The sequence below is a fragment of the Trachurus trachurus genome (assembly GCF_905171665.1).
Source record: "Trachurus trachurus genome assembly, chromosome: 17".
In the NCBI taxonomy this organism is placed as follows: Eukaryota; Metazoa; Chordata; class Actinopteri; order Carangiformes; family Carangidae; genus Trachurus; species Trachurus trachurus.
This window is the reverse complement of record NC_139900.1, coordinates 29585582-29605906: the sequence shown is the minus strand read 5'-3', so window position 1 is coordinate 29605906 and position 20325 is coordinate 29585582. Positions and strand designations below refer to the sequence as shown.

The 20325-nt window shown below is 40.7% G+C and overlaps 4 protein-coding genes across 4 annotated transcripts; 3 read left to right on the top strand and 1 right to left on the bottom strand.

Moving 5' to 3' along the window:
• Positions 1 to 438: 438 nt before the first annotated feature.
• On the top strand, positions 439 to 4914 carry snorc (secondary ossification center associated regulator of chondrocyte maturation; the record flags this gene model as incomplete). The annotated part of the gene is made up of 3 exons (XM_083991952.1): positions 439 to 511; positions 4430 to 4597; positions 4805 to 4914. 3 exons carry the CDS (start codon positions 439 to 441, stop codon positions 4912 to 4914), a joined length of 351 nt encoding a protein of 116 aa, XP_083848078.1.
• Positions 4915 to 8285: 3371 nt separating this feature from the next.
• Positions 8286 to 9749, top strand: LOC311001001 (G-protein coupled receptor 55; the record flags this gene model as incomplete). The annotated part of the gene is made up of 2 exons (XM_083991945.1): positions 8286 to 8975; positions 9543 to 9749. 2 exons carry the CDS (start codon positions 8286 to 8288, stop codon positions 9747 to 9749), a joined length of 897 nt encoding a protein of 298 aa, XP_083848071.1.
• A 2604-nt stretch (positions 9750 to 12353) lies between these two features.
• On the bottom strand, positions 12354 to 16906 carry itm2cb (integral membrane protein 2Cb). Its single transcript, XM_083991946.1, has 6 exons — positions 16591 to 16906; positions 14588 to 14722; positions 14303 to 14494; positions 14101 to 14211; positions 13782 to 13932; positions 12354 to 13116 (listed from the first exon to the last, which is right to left on the bottom strand). The coding sequence occupies exons 1-6, from the start codon at positions 16675 to 16677 to the stop codon at positions 13025 to 13027; spliced, it is 768 nt and encodes a 255-aa protein (XP_083848072.1). The 5' UTR covers positions 16678 to 16906; the 3' UTR covers positions 12354 to 13024.
• Positions 16907 to 18464: 1558 nt separating this feature from the next.
• On the top strand, positions 18465 to 20325 carry hes6 (hes family bHLH transcription factor 6). The gene is made up of 4 exons (XM_083991947.1): positions 18465 to 18730; positions 18843 to 18929; positions 19086 to 19167; positions 19535 to 20325. The coding sequence occupies exons 1-4, from the start codon at positions 18656 to 18658 to the stop codon at positions 19945 to 19947; spliced, it is 657 nt and encodes a 218-aa protein (XP_083848073.1). The 5' UTR covers positions 18465 to 18655; the 3' UTR covers positions 19948 to 20325.

Below are 20325 nucleotides of genomic sequence, written 5' to 3'. Positions count from 1 at the left end.
CTGAAAAGCTGTACACTGCTTACTACTCGGGGAAAAAAAACAATCCCTGTTAACTATAAAAATTGCAGTTCCTCTCCCACCACTCGCCACTGTTGTGAAAATGAATCTCTTTACTGACAGATATTCCCTCCAAGAGTAAAAGTGTAAAATATCCAGCTGACACTTTGACGTGATGCAATTTGGGGGGTTTTGGACTGGGTGGGCCCTGGGATGATGTGTTCACAAAGTCCACACTGTCCAGACAATCCTCACCTTAGTCCAACCCCTGAGCTGCCTACCTTTCCCGGCTCCTGCCTGCGCTCCCCTCTACTCCTCTCCTGCTCCTCTGCCAGGCTCAGTTGCTCGTTGGACGCCGCCGCCGCCGCCACCACCTCAAGGAGCTTTTGGAGACGCTTTTCCTTTCCTCTGCCTGACGGTCATCCCTCACAGCCCACCACCATGGTTCGCAGCAGTATCTTCAGAGTCTTCCTGCTGGTGCTCCTCGGCCTCTTGGTAGCCTTTGTACACACAGGTAAACTTTCTTTTGGGTCCGACACTTTTTTACTTCATTCATTTCTCTGGTAAGAAACTGTTTTTTAGGGGTTTTTTTTACGAGTATGGTGGCAGGAAATTGTACCAAGTGCATCTGAATTAAGCCAGCCCCTTGTTATTGGAAAAAACAGCTCATTTTGAATGTTAGCTGAGCTTTTCCACAGCCAAACACTGTTTCCTTGAATTAGTGGAACATGTAATAATGGGTAAGTTTAACATTGTATATGTTTAAATGCTTATAAGTTCTTGTTTATCAGCTCTGTGTGCAGATAAACAGGTTGCTGTTCAATCCCACATAGGCATCAAATCAAAAGTGTGTGTGTGTACGTGTCATTTTTGCCATCTTTTCACACACACACACACTCTCTCTCTCTCTCAGACTTGGATGTGTGAGTCTGCAGCAGCCTGATGTAAATGATGCAGTTGTTGAAGCTCTGGGGGCTGTGAAAGCTGCTCTTTGACAAACAGGATGACTCGGTTGCTTTCATGATGTCTGATGTTTGTATGAAACTGAAAACCAGCTCGCTGCCCTCAGACCAGGCTGAAGTGGTTCTATGTAGCGCCGGTGCGGGTTCCAGGTAGTGGCGCACAGGAGCCGAGTCTGTTTGATAAGTGAGGAGGAGGTGGTAGTTTAAAAAAAAAAGAAAAAAGCAGGTAATGATTGCGTTTTGAGGTTTTTTTTGTTGTTGTTTTTTTTTAATGATGCAGAAAGTGTTTATATCTGTGGCATTTCACATCAACAAACCTCTGGTTTTCCTTTGCATTCACTTACTTCTGTCTATATTTCTTTGTTCCTCTTTCTTTTCACACGCTCAAAGCTTGAAGAAGAAAAAAAGATCTCTGGTTTGAGCAGTTCTCAGGCCCAGGGGTTAGAGCAGAGGTCAAGATGGCAGTGAGGATGATCTTATCCTGTTGAGAGAAAAAACACAGCTGTGAACTGTTCCCCCTTTTTTTTCTACATGGGACACAAAACTTTTAGTGTTACAGAAAAAAGCCTGCGACCCAAAACCATGTTGTGGTTTCTAACACGGTGGTGCTACCACTTGTCTGCTTCTCTCTAAAAATACCCAGCAGCCTCCTCTTGAGTGTACAATTGGGAGGTGGTAACACATTTTTAGTGTATCACAGCTTATGTGGATGGAGACCAGGGATTTTTTTTTTTCAACCATCTAAGCAAACATAGTTTTCTAAAAGGCCAACTTCACAGCCAGATAAAGGTTAAGGAAACCGAAGAGAAATGTTAGTGAGGAATGGATGAAAGCGCTCTGCTTGGTTTTATGTACCAACACACAGGGAACTACCTCGTCAGCTGAGTCACCATGGGAAAAATAATCATGTGTCAGATAAGAAGTTTTAAGCAAGAGTATGATAGTTAGTCACACTCTTTGATCTTCCTCAAATCGACAGTGTGAGAAACTCAGAGTGTTAAAACAAAAAAGGGTTTTGTTTTTTTAATCAGATGTGACGATCAGCTCTAACAACCAAACTCTGACACTCGTCTTCATTTCAGAATAGAGTCAATGGTCAAAACTCATTGGTCATTTGTCTGATATTTTACAATGTAGCCACCGACTGTGGGAGTTAAAGAGGGTGAAGCAAGGACACATACACACACAATATGTCATGCTGCATCACTCGCGGTTTCAATGCTCTGCAAAGTTTCTTTTCACACAAACCCGTCTACGTACTTTGTCATCTCTCTAGCTGGTGTGAAATCCTGACCTGAACAGATAAATGGCCTTCTGTGTTTTTAGTGTCTTAAATCTGCCTTCCTCACAGTCTGGACCTGTGTGGCGTAAGAGAACGAGGTTCATCTTTGAAGACATAACTACACTGATGTCTGTGGTTATTTCTTTAAAAAGTGTGACATTATATGGCTGAACTGTCTCACGACACTATATTATAGTGTCGTGAGACAGTTCAGCCATTAGTGGTTGGAGGGATCGAAACTCAACCAGAATAACCAGAGGAGTTGTAACTGAACCTGATCCGGTTGTGACACGTGAATACAAATGATTGGTTGTAATGGTTAGCTTCAGGAGTGGATTAATAGTTTAAATAGATCACTTAAAGCCCAGATAATCAATTAACATGCTTGGCTCAAAGTAATAGATGGAAACTGCAAACTAACATCTGAAATAGTAAAAGAAATATGGACAAACAATTTAAGTATTAGCTTAAACTAATGAATAAACAGTAACAAAGTAATAACATCCAACTTGACAGTGAGAACACATTTGGAGCATGATGGGTGGTGCTGGTGGAGGGCGTTATGTGAACTCATCTGATATTGGTCAACTGAAGATGGAAACCACTGACACACTGCATAAGACCAATGTTTTTCTCACGTATACTCATTCCATTTTACAGAAATTACAAGCTTGAGTAAACCCCTGTTTGTGGAAACAAACACCAACGGAAAACATTGTGTTATTATTTTTTGCCTTCTTATTAAATCAAGCTGTCCGTAAGGCACAGCCTTTTACACACAGGGACTATTTAATAAACAAGTTTGTTTGACATCCAGTGCCCAGCCGGTGCCTGGTTTGGGCCTGGCTGGTTGTTACTGGTTGCAGCCCGCCGCCCCGCGTGACCGCACAAGCTGCCTTTTGTGCCCTCGGCTGAAGGCCTCATTGATGGCTGAGCTGGACGGAGGCCCGGGCCTCCAGACCTTCGGCCAGCTACAGGACAGGGAGCTGCACACGATGCAGAGTCAACACGGCAGCATCAAAATACATCAGAAGCGCAAATCAGAGTTCAGAAGAGACCACAACATACTGAAACTGAAGACAGGAAATTATATCACACTGGTTTATTACTAATCTAATCATGTTTACCGCTTTTGTACTGACAATAAAATGAAGCTTCACTGATAAAGGAACGCGATGAAAATACGGGAAACAGGGTCAAAGAGTTTACCAAGGGCGTCAGAGGCTACAGAGTAAATATGTAGCATTAAATAAGCTGAGTGTAAATGTGTTTGGATTAGGGTTTTGTCGGTATGCATCAAGCAGAGGACAGGATGAGTGAATCAGTGAGTGTGTGAATGGGTGGGCTTGTGAGTGAAGAGTTTGTTTTTTCAGGCGAGATGAAGATTTTTACCCTGTTTCTCTGAATTTCAAACAAAGTTGTGCAGCTGTTCAGTTATACCAAGAAACGGCTGCAGCTGAGCAACTTGAACATTTTAGCAGTTTGCAGAGGTTGTAAGGAAACAGAATAGCGGCCCTGAGAGAGAGAGAGTGGGAGTGACCCTGTTCTTCTGGCTGCTGCAGAGGTGTGAAAAGTCTCAGGGTAACTTCATGCTCAAACGGGAAGAATGTCAGAGGACAATTTGGGATGGACAGAGAACAGACGACTGATTGGCAGGAGACAAGACAGCAGAGTACAGAAACTGGGCCCCATAAATAGTGACAAAATCCCCTGAAGTTTTTTGTGCACAAGTATAAAATATAGCACAAAATATCTGCTACTGAGCTGAAATAATCAAACAAACCTCTGTCGGGGTGTTGTTGTTTTTTGAGGTACAAGACGAGCATGGCTGAGTCCTTGTGGAAAAGAGAAACATGCTGAGAGGCTACCTGTAGCTCAAACGCACAAAATGTTCATCCTCTACAAAGACATCCTTATGCACAGGCCTCAGAGCCGTTAACCCAGTGAGACAAGAGAGAGGCTGTTGGAGTCGCTACAGACAGACGGGGCCATGCACACAGCCAGGCCTCTGCTAAGCCCCAAGGCTTCAAGTGAAAAGTCAAACAGAGCCATTAGCAATGAAATTACCGCCTTAAGAAAACAAGAAGTCAATACTGCACAGCAGGGACGGGGATTGAGTGATATCATGTCACCGTTGAACAGAAGCTCTGATGGTGAGTTGTTGGTTGTTGTTTTTGTTTTTTTGCAGAGACAGTCGCAGACCCTGCGTCAACAGCCAGGGACAACCAGGACACCATGTCTGGAGAACCACCCAGTGATGTCACGACCAAAGACCCTTTCCAGGACTTGACAGAGCAGTCCTTCACCAGCGACTACGAGGATGCCACACACCCCCAGGCCATGGATGAAGAGGAGGGTAAGACTGAAGACTGACACCACTAGTGGTTTTCTCAGCACAACCACATATATTTTTTATGTATTCAGATTATTAAAAATATAACTATTTGTATTTTGCCTGTGTGTGTGTGTGTGTGTGTGTGTGTGTGTGTGTGTGTGTGTGTGTGTGTGTGTGTGTGTGTGTGTGTGTGTGTGTGTGTGTGTGTGTGTGTGTGTGTGTGTACAGGGGTGCTGGGGCCGGGGGCCATCACAGCCATCGTTATAGCAGTCTTCCTGGGTGCGTCCGTCCTCCTCGCCCTCATCGTCATCACACTCAGAAAGTTCACCGCATCCTAGAGCGTGTGCGTCTCATCTCGTGTGTGTATGTAAGTGTGTGTATGTGTGTGTGAGTGTGTGTTTTTATGACAATGGAAGTGTTTACGTTTGTCGTTTGCCTCTCGCCTCTCGCTCCTAACTCTCCCTCATCTGTCATTCAAAGATGAGCTGTGTCCTCTGCTTTGCTGTAGATGCTGAAAACTGTGGCAGGTCCCTTGGCTGACAACTTTACAGATATTTTAACCTGTAAACTCACTCTGAACTGTTGCTCCTCAACATATCCACTTGTTGCTAAAGGTGTAATGTTAGAAACTGGCTGGCTCTTCCAGTGGAAATCGTTGTCAATGTCATTTTTAATTTTGTTCAGCTTTTTACTTTTCACTTTTCATTTCAAGATCTTACATGCATGCTGTAAAAGGATGTTTAATGTTGGTGGGCTGTTTGTTTTCTTGTCTTGAGAATTTGGTGTGAAATATCCTGCATGTGTTCGCTTTTATTTGTACATGGTTTAAAAGTGTGTGTATGTGTGTGTGTGTGTGTGTGTGCGTTTTCGCAAGTATGCGTCTTACTATTTCCAATCGGTAAGAAAGATATTTGAGAACTATGGGCTTATATATGAGGGTTTTGTTGTTTTGAATTAGTCTTTCACAATGATTTTACCTTGCAGCAAATTAATTTCTAAAATATTCCCTTGGTGTCAGCAGTGTACACGTTTTAAAGTTTGTTTTGCACCATTTGCAAACATTTGTCAAGTCAAAATAAGAAGAAAACATTTTTTTAAAAGGCTCCTTCGATGAATGTAAACAGGGTAGTCGGTTTGTTTGTTTGTTTGACCTGCAGAGCAAATATGAAGTCAGAGCATGGAAGAATGTGTGTTGTGCACTCAAGTGAGTCTTTGTAGTTTTTTTTTAAAGTTTTTTTTTATTATATATTTGCAATGGGAAAACTATTTTAGTAAAATTATTTTTGTGTTTTTCTATTCTCAGCCACATGGCTGAATGTTGCCATGGTAATTTCACTGCCCAGTGTTTTTGTTTTGATTTATTTTGAGATTAAAATTGAATAAATAAATACAATAAATCAGGTGCCAAACATCTGTGACTACTGTGTATTTTCAACACACGACCACTGATTCAACTGAGTTTTTTCATATTATTTTTATAACCAGTAAAACCAGTCCTACTGAAAATAAACTGATATAAGGCATAACATGGATTTTTTGTTTTTCCCGTCTATGACGCCAGGATTATATTTCTGTTTGTTTTCTGTTTACATTTACTGTGCGTCTCCGTCTACAACCTTTCTTCACTCACAACAGTAGGTGGCAGTGTGGCTGATAGCTTTGTTGGCATTTGCACGATAACCCAAAAATGAAAGTAGCATTATATTGTTGTGCTCTAAACATACACTTCTGTTTACTCCAGTTTAAAACATGCCACTTTTGACAAGAGGGTCAATTCAAATTGTCCACTACAAACATCAATATCAAAAAGTCATGTAATTCACATCTGTTGAAAGGCTAGAAGAACAATCTTCCCACACTTGAATACAGTTAAGTCATCTCAGCACTTGAAACCAGGAAAACCCCAGTCACAATCACAGCCTAAATCTCTCTCTGCAGTCTCTCGCATATTTGAAAGCTATCTTTCAGGGACTAGTGAATCGCAACACTGGGTACATATCAGCAATTACTGCTGATTTCTAATCTGATAAAAAGAAAGGGAAAGTATTTGATATTAAAAACTAGGAAGTAAAAATTCAACATCTAGAAATATGTCTCTTTTTTTATTAGGTAAATAATTTAGTGAACACTCACATTCACATGCTCAAATCTACGTGACTTCAATTTCCCGCTGGAGGAAACCACAGTTTTACAGAAATACTGCTGTGTTGGCCAACAGTGCTTGTGACTCTTTAGTCTGTCTGCTAAGCTGTTTTCTGTTTTTACCAGGCTAGCAACATGGCACCATATTGGTCATTTGGTCAATCATTTGGTTGACCACCTTGGTCTGGACTGAAACACAAGATGACATCCATGGTTTTTCTTAGAACCAACCAAAAGCCATGAAATTTGGCTCAGACGTCAAAGTCCTGCTCAGAATGAGCTGTAATCACTGTAGTAATCTAACCCTTAGCTTTTTATCCAGTAATTCTTGTCTTTGTATTTTTAATGCTGTGAAACGTCTCTGAATCTGAAACACAACCACCGTATTTATCACTTTTATACACTTTTTTCTGATCTTTACATATACAAATGAAATCTACAAGTATGGCAGAGTGCAGTGATGACAAATGTGAAAACAAATGAAAAGATTACACTGGCTGAATAGGTTAACCTCTACTTTTAAACTACAGTAATACCAACACAGAACACACACTCATGTGCATAATACCAACACACACTCAATGCATGGTACGTAAGTGGCATGACTCAGGAAGTGGTGATGAAACAACAAAGGTAGTAAAAAGCAGAACTGTCTGGCACATATACAGTCTGGCAGACAGACTGAAACATTCAGTGAGGAGATCCATGAGGTAATGACACAACTGCCATTTCACATTTTCTGCTTATAAATACCAAATATTAAACTTTTTAGACGTTAGTGTTGCATTTAAATCTATATAAGGAAGTGAACCTGAAAGTAGATATTTTATCAAGCAGCTTAGCTACGAGACAAGACAGACGTTGACAAGCGTGCAACAAGAAATAGGCGATTGAACTGAAGGGGCCTTGTTCTTGATCTCTCTAATGTGTCTTTATAACCAACTGGAAATGTTTGCATTGTGTATGCAGTGTGTTTATTTTTTTATGAATTAGAGTAGTTATATTTTAGTTATAATTTATTATATTTATTTTTACATTTACCCCCAGTGACTATTGCAGAGTAACTCATTGCATTTGGATGTATTTAAATCACTAAACATTCAGATCATTATGAAACTTTTTATTATCTTAAATCATAGACAGGTGCATTGACAACAGTGAGTCAAATATGCAGATCCTCAATGTGGTTTAAGATGTTTATCTGACGGGTCCTTTCAAATTAGGGCATTACTTCTCATTTTAAAATACACTGAGCATAAAATAATTTAACTTACTGTATACACTTAATGTAGTCTTATTTTGGTCTGTACACCAGAAACCAGGAACACAAAAAACAAGTTCAGCCCACTCAACTTTGAGGTTTCAAGTGGCTTGGTACAGTGGCATGTTTCAGTGTGGGAACAAAGAATAACAACAGGAAATTAAGATTCACAGACATTTTCTCAACTTAAATATGGCTTTGAAATTCTGGCAGAGCTGTTGAGTAAAAATCAAACATAACTTTTATTCCTCCAGTGACACCATGGAAACTAAAATCAACTGTTCTTTTGAAGAGGTGGACAGCCTGATGAAGTCCCTGGAGCTGGTCATTTACATACCCATTTTTGTCTTTGGTCTGATTCTGAATGTTATGGCATTGTTGGTGTTTTGCGTCTTTTTGCGAAAATGGACTGAATCAACCATCTACATGACCAGTCTGGCTCTGATGGACCTGCTTCTCCTCTTCCCTCTTCCCTTTAAAATGCATGCGACTAACCGGCTCTGGCCCTCCTACCTCCAACCTCTCTGTTCAGGATTGGAAAGCCTATATTTTGTTGGAATATATGGCAGCATCTACACCATCATGTGTATTGCTGTGGACCGATGGGTGGCCATCTGTCATCCTTACAAAGCCAAAGTGCTGCGATCACGTAAAGTGGCCCTGGGGACTTGTGTGACGGTGTGGTCGCTGGTGCTGGGGGTGCTCTCTCCAAATATCCACCGCTTCAGAGGTGATGAGGAGGAAGAATTCCACTGTTTCCACAGGTTTTCAAAGAATGGCTGGAGCCCGCCAATTATCATCTGTCTGCAGGTGTTTGGGTTCCTGGTTCCTGCACTGGTGGTGGTTTACTGCTCTGTTTGGACCATCTGGGCACTTAAGAAATCTGGGCAGAACAGCCCCAAGAGCAAGGCCTGCGTGAAAATCATCTACAGCAGTTTGAGTGCCTTCCTGGTGCCTTTCACCCCGAGCCACATCGCCATCTTTCTGCAGTTCCTGGTGAGACAAAGTTCATTTTATTTAAACTGAATTCTAAAGTGAGGACAGTGAAGCAGTTATGAGAAGATAACAATCAAATGTGGCAAAGATAATCTCACCTCAAGGGTTAGCCTATTTAGTAGATGTTCTTGACAGATGCAGATGCGGGTTTTGTCCAGTTTATTATAGATTTCGGTCTTTGCTTCAAGGACCTCTCATTATTGGCTCAACAAATGTATAGGGTTTCATTCCAAAATACAATATATCCATTGAAAAAAATGCAATGTTTACAAATCTGACTATTTAAAAAAAAAAAAAAAAAAGACCACGCCCTGACCCCCCAAAATTCAATTTAGCATAAATTTTTGTTTTTTGTTCTTAAATTGATCAGCATTTGCCAGTTTTGTGCCAAATCACTGTTGAATCCAAATGTCTCCTCTCTTATTTTGCATACAGAATCAAGCAGACTACTTTTATAGCAATGCATGGTTTAATAAGGGAGATACTTGTGGTATAACTATGAGAGTGATAAAATATTCTTTGCATACACGTAGACGAATTCCACCCTAACTCTTTACATAATCCTAGGTGCATCAAAATGTGATTCAGGACTGCAGCGCCAAGACCAGGATCAGCCTCTTCATACAGGTGGCGTTGTGTCTGTCCAACATCACCTGCTGTCTGGACGCTCTATGTTACTACTTCATTGCCCATGAGGTGAGGAGCACCAAAAACACCTTCAGGATGTCAATGACCAGCCAAAGAAGAGCCACTTTCAGCACCTCAGAGGTCTGAACATGAGACAATGTCGAGTTTAAATGTACAGTAATCTGCCCTCAGAGAAGTGCTGATTGTGTAAAGAACGGACTTCCTGGGTTTTAGAGCGATGCACTTAAACAAGAGCTGGTATTGTTTCCATTAGCAAGAGTGGCATGCACTATTATAGTAGGCAGTGGAGCAGGTCAGAGTGCAATTGCAATTACCTTCAGTGCGGAAAGATAGCTCAAATGTTTTTGCCCGGTAACAGGAAGCTAGTGGTCCTCTCTGTAACCTCAAAGAGCCCTAATGCCTAAATGTAGGCAGAAAAAATTAAATACACAAACCAAACCCACCATAACATGTTTCTAGAAAAGTTTAAGGGATAGGTTTGTGAGAATATATTCTCGAGTTGTCCTCAGTGACAATGAGCAGGTAACATGGGTTACAATTCATCTTAAAACTAGGCTGTCATGGAGCATCCACCTTTACTGAAGATCTCAGGCAAGATTAACAGGCAAGGTTTGCATTTAAGATCAGGACCAATACATTTTAGACCTGTTTGATTCAGGGGATACTTTTAGTACTTTATGAACCCCCTCATAAGATGCAACTAATTAACATACGATAGGTTGTATAGTGTTTTTCATAAGATGCAGATTTATATAATAGGTCAACAAAAAAATAAGTAAATAGTTAAAACTGAAGAAAGTAATTTCAGATTCAGTTTCATTGAAATATAAACTCTCATTAGACTTGAAGTTACATTCATGGACCTGTCCTGTAAATCATTATAAAAAAAAAGGACTGCAGCATAGTGAGAGAGACTTTAACACTTGTATAGATTTTAAATGTATCCATGACTTTTTTTAATACATAAAAAGATATCAAGTATGGTTACATTTAATATGTAGTCTTAATAGAGTAGTCTGCTAAAAGTTGTATCAATCGAAACTGACTGTGTGTTTTGTTACGTTACGTTACGTTATAACTTCCTTGCTTTCATGATAACATGCTGTTGGTCATGAAATACGTAAATGTAATTTTTATATGTGCTTTTGATTTGTTTGTCCTTTTTTATTATGATGATGATGTAGCTTCCTACATGTGCAATAGTTTCATGTGGATTTATTAAAAGGCTCACTGTAAATGGCAGTCAGCCTAACTTAAGTTATACAAAACTCTTCATGGGACTATTTTGATATTATTATGTTACAGGGGACATAATTTATGAGAGTGCAGTCAGGGCTAAACCCCACATTAAGACGGCCTCAGCTAAATCTTGCTGATGTTGAACAGTCACTTTGTAGGCGCAGTAAAGGTGACATCAAAGATGCTTGCTACAAGCAGAAAGGTTACAATTATTAAGTGAAAGGTTAGTGGGCTGATCAGGAAGTTTACTGCTACATTATTGCTGTTTCATGACATACTTTAATTTGTGAAAAGCTATGACCAGACATGACACTCTCATTTTTTGGTTTACTTGGATAATTTCTCTTGATACTTTAATTTTAGCACTAGTTCTCTTTGTTGAGTTTCAGTTTTTTTTTCTGTTTAATCTTTTTTCTGTTCTGTTCATTTCGGTTTCTGTCATTGTGATATGATTTGTTTTTGTGACATTGTGGAACTTTAAAAGTAACTTGCAGTTTGCTTGTAAGGCAAATTTTCTCTTCTTCCATGCCACAAACACAACCTAGACAACAGCGCTCGCAATGATGAATTATAAATGTAAAATTAATATTTATCAGAACAAATCCCCTGTCAGGAGGACAATGTAGCCTTGGCTTGTATATTTTTTTTATATAATAAAGCTTTAATAAACTGATTACAATGTATCTATTCTAAAACTGCTTACATTTCTGACGTCTTTATGAGTGGGTTGATGCAATACTCATAGATCAATACGACGTTTAATATAAGAACGGAAATAATTTTACTACTTATATAGCGTGATCCCGAGACACATACACATAACTGCATGTTCCACTTTCATTATGTCTGTACAAGCTGTGAGGAAGTTTGCACAGTAAAAATAAAATCTTTGTTTCCCTTTCTAGAGCCTAGCTCCCTTTCAACCGAATTTATTTGGTGTATTTTTTTTTCCAGTTAATCTTGCCCGTAATTTGCATATTTATGATGTAGTGACTCTTTTCAGTTAGCATATAAAAGACAAAAATAAAGTTTGATCATTTATTCTTAAAGCAGCAAGAAATTACAAGAAAATTGACTGTACAGCTAAATAAGGTATTCAAGACAATGAAATATGAGCACATTTCACAGGTCTCTCACAAATGAGACTGATTTGCTCCATGATGCACATTAGAAAGACCCCCCCAATTTTTTCTCTTAAGTTGGGACAAATCAACATTGTAGAGATAATGATGGCAAGATAGGAAGGATTGGGAACTGACAAGAACTTAAGACAAAAGACAAATTGAAGTGAAGAGGAGGAAGAGTTTTAGCCTTTGATATCATCTACAGTAAGTGATCTAGACTATAAAGCATTCTTTCTAAATATTTCATATACCCTTAACACTAAGCATATGATTGCTTACTGCAGACTTTGGTACCTTTTGTCCCTCTAAAGCACTGCTACTAATTACAGTCTAAAGCCATTTATATCCAAGGAGTAGGAAAGTGTGATACCAAAGGAAAAAAATGACAAACCAGAAAGAAATGATCATTCACAAAACAAATCAATTTCAGATAAAAATCTATGCATGTAACAATATGAAATTAATTTACAGTATATATTGCTTAGGAACAATCAAATTTATATACACCATTCATTAATGATAAAAAACAGAAAGAAACATCTAAACTACATGAGGTATGTTTTGCCATTTTCTGACCTTCTGACAAAAGAATTAAATAAAAAATACAACCAAGAAACAAATAATCACCCAAGTGCACACAGTGCAAGCAGCTTCCAAGTATCCTTACCATTACCCACAGTCCACTGGGTTACTAAATAACAAGGACAGGTCTAAAAAAAAAATTAAATAAAGTTCTGTGAGGAACACTACAAACTGACACACATTGACATTAACTTCTTTTGCACAACATGACAAGCTACAGATATATCCATACACATTTTAAACATCACCCAAATATACAAAATAAACATATTGACAATATACATAAACAATAATAGAATATTACAGTTAGAGACAAAAAAGAAAAAACATCAAAAGTGAAACTGAAACAGTTGGACAAATACTTGCTTTTAAAGTGCAGTTAAAAGCCTAAATAATTCAAGAGGTATGCTTTGAAATTGGCTTCAGTGTTGAATGGCTGTGATTTCCACCTCAGATTTAGACCCTGTCGCAGATGACAGTCTCAACCACAAAAGTGTTCTCGAAATGACGAATGCTGTGGCACTTCTTTGTTTCACGCCTCTCAATACCTGGAAGAGAAGACACGTTTCAATTATTTATTCAGAACTGAAAGACGAGGTTTGCAGTTTTCTGATTGCCTGTACAGCTACTGGTCTTGTGCCTTCCTTTGTCCATTTTGAATCAGCAGACGTGTTTCCCTCCAATCACATCCATATATGTACAAAGGGGAAGTTTGTTGCATCATTTCTAAAGCCCTCATGCCAATCAAAGGCACCAATGAAAGAGATATCACTCATGCGCATCACTGCCACCTCCACAGCGTGTGGATGTGTCCACGGCACTACAAGTGAGTCATATAGCAGGAAGTTCCTGAGCTGTGCCCACACGCACACACACACACTGACATCAAAATCAGGCTGCTAGGCTATTAGATGAGGATTTCACACTGTAAAAAAAAAACCATTTTGGATCTGGTAGTATTTTTTTTACTGCATGATGATTCAGTCTTAAGACTGAATCCCTGTGTCCCTGTCATTCATTGCAGAAATACTTTTCTTATCAGGTACAGAGAGATCACAGTAATCAAGCACATGTCTCATAATTTCACACCTCACACGTGTTGGTGTGAAAGTGGATGATAAATTAGCGGAAGTAACCCAGCAACTCATCGCTCATTATTCAGCATCATCCATCACCAGAGTAAATTTTGTTGAGGAAATGAATGTTTACTCACGTCTGTGCTGGTTACGGCGTCTGAGGCGGTAGGTTTCTTTGCCATAGCATAGCCTGTGAATGAATGGGCCGAGCTGCCTCATGTTCCTCACCCTCCCCGTCACCACCATTTCCTCCTGGATGATGTACGTCTGAGGAAGGTACGTCCCTCTCTGTGGCAAAGAGACACACATGAATCACTCAGTTGGTTTGTCTGTGGGAGGAACAGTGCAGGCAGGAAGATGGGAACACACTGTCCTTCACTCTCTCTCAGACAGCCGTTTGTCTTTAACAATGATTTTCCTCAGTGACATAGACAGTGTGGTCAGAGAGTGCCTCACCTTGACATTGACAAGCAGCTCCCACAGGTTACGAGGAGGCATCACCAAGGTTGTGTTTAGCTCAGTGATGTAGCACTTGTCCAGAGCGATGTCATGATAAGCTGTGAGCCCCTGGAATAAAATTAATGTAATGATTAAATCCAACTTAAACACTTTAACAGGAAAATGTAAAGAGAGTGAACATACAGATTTCTGAACCTACCCTCTGGAAGTCGTGGATGATATCAGCAGGGTCGCTGCCGCCGAAGTGTGGCACAGGCACGCTGATCTGTTCATAGTTGTCATCAAGGTAGATGCCGACATTCTCCTCAAGTTCTTGCCGCCCCCTCAGAGGAGCGTAGACAGAGTCCTCATAGACAACACGGCAATGGAACAAGCTGTCTTCTGGGATCTGCTAAATGAACGCAACAGAGCTGAGTTAGCACATGTAAATGCCTTTTTGTATTCAGTGCTGCTGGTAAAGTAAGAGATAGTAGAGTGAACTGACTTGAGGTATAAAGTAGTAGCGATAGACGTAGACGGAGGCCAGCACCAGTCCTGACAGGAAAACCACCAGGCCAAAGATGAGGCAGCACAGGCCAGTTGGAAAAGGCTTCTTGGGCCTGACAAGAACTGGCTGTCCCTGTAAAGAGAGAAAAACGTGTGGTTAGAAAAGAGATCAAGGACAAATAGGTAAAGTGAGCTCGTTAGCCAGGAGGCTGTGGTGTATAACTTTCTAATAATACAAAATCTGTGTAAAATGATGCAAAGGACAGTTTTGTGATGTCAGCATCAGAGGACATCTTGTCCTTTGCGTACTGCCACTCTTTCCTGTGCAAAGTCCAAATTGTAACAGAGTTAATTCTGACAGGAGGCAGTTGCCAAGTCGTTAGTCAAGTGAGGAGATCTGGTAGACGTAGGATGGTCTGAAATGAGACATGCCAGATGCCCACCCACAGTCTCTCAGTCAATCTGCTGCCTCTCCCTACTACTGTTGCCATGGAGAGCGGAAGCAGGGAGAGCAGATTGTGCCAGGCTCTGACGAAGATGCTGGCACGTGGCTGTCTGGGTCTATTCTTGGAGGCCTACTTCCACACTCCTTATTTGCAGTTAGCTCTCTAGCTCCCTAAGTGGGAGTCAAAATGAGAACAACTACGTGGAGCAGGAGTCCCTCAGCAGAGGCGGAAATATTAATAGATCTACACACATTGGCAATGACGCCTTTCTAGCCGTTGCAGCCAATCAGATACCACACAGCCTTTATCATGTGTTGTACTTATGTTGACGTAACAGACAGGTGAAAAAATGCTGTTTGCTGAAGTGATGGATGCGTCATTGACTGTAATTCAATGTGTACAGAGCGTAGGAAAAAAAGAAGAGGATGAGGATTAGACAGGCGTACATTCATTATGTGCCGGAAATCTAATTATGTACAACTCCTGGGAGGTAGTCCAGAAAAGAGGCTAAGAAAGGGGGGCCATACTGTTACAAACCTGACTTGATGAATCGTTAATTCAGGTGAGGCTAATCAGGACAGACTTTATCTACCTATCTACCTATCTATCTATCTATCTACCTATCTACCTATCTACCTATCTATCTATCTATCTATCTATCTATCTATGGGTACCAGTTGTCATTAAACTTCAGGTATTAAACTTCAGTATTTGTCCATATTTTTGGTCATTTTGACTTTCATAAATGCCAATTTGGTAGAAGAAGAAAAAGCCTACGATGCGTTTTAGACCAATTATCCACTGTTTATACACACTACAGTAATCCTGGATTACCACTCACTTTCCCATGGGCTCTCGCCTCTCAGGCGCTACCTGCAGGACTCACTAGGTATAACACTAAGTGACGTCAGAGACTGCTGCAGTGACCGCATCTGACAAGTCTGTTGTTTTCTCATTGTAGCAAAAAACGGATGCTGGTTTCTTAGGTTGCTTAAAGAATTTTTTTTTTTTTTTTAAGTCTATATGGATAATTAATGAAGCACTTGTAGGGATTGTGACATACAGCTGAGGGCACACAGTGGACAGGCATCTGCAGTGTGTCCTCACAGTGGCCAAACAAGGTGACGTAATGTCAACATCCCCAGGCTGGGCAGGGATAGTCTGCAATATTAGACCTAACCCCTCGTTATTATAACCTTGCTGCACAATCAGATTGTTTCTTCTTCTGAGAAATAATGCCCTGTCATAGCTGCACCAGCAAAAACCATCATGATAGAGTGCAGCATCTTGTGTAAAGGATGGTAACCTATTCTGTCACACAGATATTTAAATTGTTGTTTATATATCAGGGTTTAAGCATAATTAAAAAGGACTTAGTGCCACTAGTATTAAAGTATATTACATAAAGTGATGGTGAATGAACAGGGAAAACAAACAAGCATCAGGTAAGAATAAACAGTTTAGCTACAGCCATGTGCAAAAGCAGTAATAACTACTGCACTAACACACAAGAGAAATACCATAACAATAAATAAAGACAAAAGTGCAAACTCACGTGAGCCTGGGGAATAATGATCTTGTCTTCATCGCTCTCTTTTCCAGGCTTCTGCACCGAGACTGACTGGAAAGTGATCTTCACCATGTTTGATTGTTGAGTGTATATTTGCTTTGTCTCGTTTCTGGTTCAGTGCGCTGGTTTCATCCACTGTGCCGGGAAGATTATATAGCAGCGAACCAGTGTCGCCCCCGGGGCTCGGTGACCTCAGAAGAGCGTCTTCTCTGACGAACAAGCACTGTGTGGGTCTGAAGGAAAAGCCGCCTCGCCGCTGTCAAAATAAGTCCGAGTCCGGCTAAAAGGCTTAAATCTACCATAAAATACAAGGCTTGTGGGTTTTTTTGGCAAACATATAAAGACACTTTAATGTTTCAGCCTATCTAGGATGGAAAATTCTCATTTTATCTCCCGTTTTGTTTATATTAAAATATGTTATGCCCTTATTGTGAAGGCAAGTGCCAGATATGGTAGTGCTTTCCGTATTTTATTTAAAGCTGCATCCCCTTTTCCCAACCATGTTCACAACACTATCATCCGGAAATGTAGGGATGTCTCAAACTCTCAGTCAGCTACTACAGCAATAAAGTTAATATTACTAGGTCACAACAACTGATACTTGTGATAGTACTTATAATGGGCTCTTTTTATGGGCCCATTAAGGCGTGTAATACACATTGTACAGTACTATGAATTATGTGGGCCTTAATTTGACAGTAAAATGTAATAAAATGAAATGCTAGTATTTTGTGTAATATTAACCTATAAATTGACTTATATTTAATAAATAGGTCACTAGGTGTTTTCACAAAGGGCATCAATGACTTTGGCAATGACAAAGATTTAAAGTAGTCAGACATAGACTAATTGTTATTTTTTGTAACTAAATAACAAAGTAAAACTTTGCAGACACCTTCATCACCTAACATCCATCAGCAGTGTACTAAAAATGTATAAAAGTAACAGTGGAAACCACTGCAAATCTAACTACCGGTACATGTACATACATACCCCCCCCCCCTCCAATTTATGCAAATGACATAACACATACAAATTTGCACTGACCTACACAACTCTTGTCACCATATGTGAACAGTCATGACAGCATTTCCAAATGACTAACTACAGACATAAGCCACAAAGTGCGATGAATTTGGATAACATAAGAGTTGATGACACAGCAATAAAAAACACCAGCGCCACTTGTGAATTCGTTAGAAAGGGCGGTGTAAATGTGTTATGAAGCTCTCTAAATACAGGGATGGCCTCTTCTGGTTTCCACTGCAATAAACCCAGTACTGTTTCCCACTGCTTGTTCATTCCTACAGGATTTTGGCTCTTTACACACTTTACGCATGAGAGTGGTGTACTTGAGAACTGGCTCATCTTTTCCAATTCAGCTTTTAAACAAGTGGAGCATTAGTCTACTCCTCATGGGTGGATTGATGGACCACAATCACGCATGAAATTGGCCTATCTACCTAATGATTCAATGTGAGAATTGGCAGATATATGGCCCACAGTAGTGAGCACTCATTAAATGGCAGTGCTTAGGGATGTGAACATTAACATGTACATTGCTGATTCCTTACAATAATAAGCTACATTTGGGCTTCAGACTATAAGATCTTTGTCATCCCAAAATCAATGTCTGATTGTATCCACCGTTTAAATTATTTCACATCGGCTGTAGCCTATGTATAGACGTTGTTGACAGTCGTTGGATCACATTTCATTTTTCTTCACATAATATGACTTCATCTGCATGGTTAGACAGGCTCTCCATTGGTGGTTAGCGGGGACGAGCGTTGCGCGCCCCCGGTGGATGTTGCTCTCGTACCTAGTTCACCTATTCACATGTAAATGAACCGTCGTATATACCAAGTACGCGCCCCCTCAGAGCTGCACTGACGAGCCCAACCTCTCCACTACAAGCTTTTTGTTGGCCGCTGGAGTCGCCCGGCCATCTGTCCCCCCATTGACGAGCTGTAACGGCTCCTGGGATTAATACCAACCGACCTCCAGTCCAGAGGGCTTCTGGCAGCGCCTGGGTTAAACCCTCAACAACATGGCCCCCATCCGTAACAACACAAACGGAATTGACAGAGGTGATGACTGCAGCGAGGTCAAGTCTGACAGAAAGGTAAGGGGCCTGTATGACAGTAATAACAACAGTAATATTAATGTTAACGTTTCTGTTTTAACTTGGCAGCAGACTGAGAAAGTGTACTCCATCGTCCTTACTGTTTTGGCAGATGAGGAAACCTCTGGTCGAGAAAAAAAGAAGAGCTCGCATCAATGAAAGTTTACAAGAACTCCGAGTTCTCATCGCGGACGCAGACGTAAGACAATATGAATACTTAATGTAGGCTTTATGTGGTATTTCCCCCGTTATAAGTGACAAGACTAGAACTGGGTTGGTGGTGGGTGCTAATTTAGCTGCTAGTTTGTGATGCTAACGTTTGTTGCTTACTCTTTTTTTTTGTCTCCTGGTGCAGTTACAATCAAAGATGGAGAATGCTGAGGTGCTGGAGATGACAGTGAAACGAGTGGAAAGCATCCTGAAGAATCGAGCTCAAGGTATAAATCAAACTATATTAACATTAGGGTTCATTCATCTCTTTTCTTTCTTCTTTCTTTTTTTTTTTTTTTTACCAACCAAAAAACTGAACCGTTATAGTTTAGAGAAGCAAACTATTTACATGTCACTCTTGTTACGCCGAACAATATAGTTTTAAAACTAAAACAGACTAGTTTACAACGGTCGGCGTATTAATATTTCAATTCGGGCACAGTCAGGTGCACGTGTGCATCTTCCACTGCGGCTCAGCCAATCAGGAGAGAGAACCGGCTGTTTGGAACGGTTTGACCGTTAGTTCACGTTTCAGAGATTCGTTACTTGCTCAGTAACGGTTGTCCTGCTTTTTGTTTTTGTCCCTCCCCACAGAGGTGGACGCTGTGAACCGGGAGGCCTGTGAGCGGTTCGCGGCAGGCTACATCCAGTGTATGCATGACGTGCATACTTTCGTGTCCAGCTGCCCGGGAATTGACCCTACGGAAGCCGCGGAGCTGTTGAACCACCTCCTGGAGAGCATGCCCCTGAACGACGAGGACCGCCCCCGGGCGATGATGCTCCCGGACAGCAGCAGCAGCAGCACTTGGTCCCTGTCCGAGAGCATGCACACGGCCCTGGTGTCTCCAGCCCCCTCCTCCACCTCCACCGATGACCTCTGCTCTGACCTGGATGACACGGACTCGGAGCAAAGCCACGTTTCTTCCTCAGAGGAGTCTGATGGCCAGGATGTGTTGATGAGCTTGCCCTCTTTAACTTACCCCAAGTCAGTATGGAGACCCTGGTAGACCCTGGTAGAAAAAACAAGTAGCATGTTTCAAACTGTAGTAGATCATCATGACTGCGTTGTGGTACAGTAGGGTGTTTTGTGGGATAGGCCTCAGACAAAGACAATGCTGAGATGACAACTCTAAAAACTTAATGAAAATGCATCTGTGAAGCTGTTTGTAAATTAATTTCTGAACTACAATTAAACTAAAATGTATTTAATAAATATGACTAGTAAAAGTATGTAATGTTGCAGAGGTCACAGACCTTTAGGGTCTTCATTTGGAAGTGTATTGGCCTTGTATAGGCCTGCCTTCAGTGAAGGGAGTAAATGCATGTAAATATTTACTTGTTGGATGTAACTGGGCTGTATAGAAGATAGCTGTCCCAATAGAAAC

What these genes read in the sequence shown, in the direction of transcription:
- hes6 (XM_083991947.1), top strand. Translation starts at nt 18,656, where the DNA reads ATGGCCCCCATCCGTAACAACACAAACGGAATTGACAGAGGTGATGAC. An exon ending in TTCTCATCGCGGACGCAGAC is followed by an intron (nt 18,930 to 19,085) that starts GTAAGACAATAT and finishes CTCCTGGTGCAG; the next exon opens with TTACAATCAAAGATGGAGAA. An exon ending in CCTGAAGAATCGAGCTCAAG is followed by an intron (nt 19,168 to 19,534) that starts GTATAAATCAAA and finishes CCCTCCCCACAG; the next exon opens with AGGTGGACGCTGTGAACCGG.
- itm2cb (XM_083991946.1), bottom strand. Translation starts at nt 16,677, where the DNA reads ATGGTGAAGATCACTTTCCAGTCAGTCTCGGTGCAGAAGCCTGGAAAA. An exon ending in GCTACTACTTTATACCTCAA is followed by an intron (nt 14,495 to 14,587) that starts GTCAGTTCACTC and finishes GCGTTCATTTAG; the next exon opens with CAGATCCCAGAAGACAGCTT. An exon ending in TCATCCACGACTTCCAGAGG is followed by an intron (nt 14,212 to 14,302) that starts GTAGGTTCAGAA and finishes ATTTTATTCCAG; the next exon opens with GGGCTCACAGCTTATCATGA.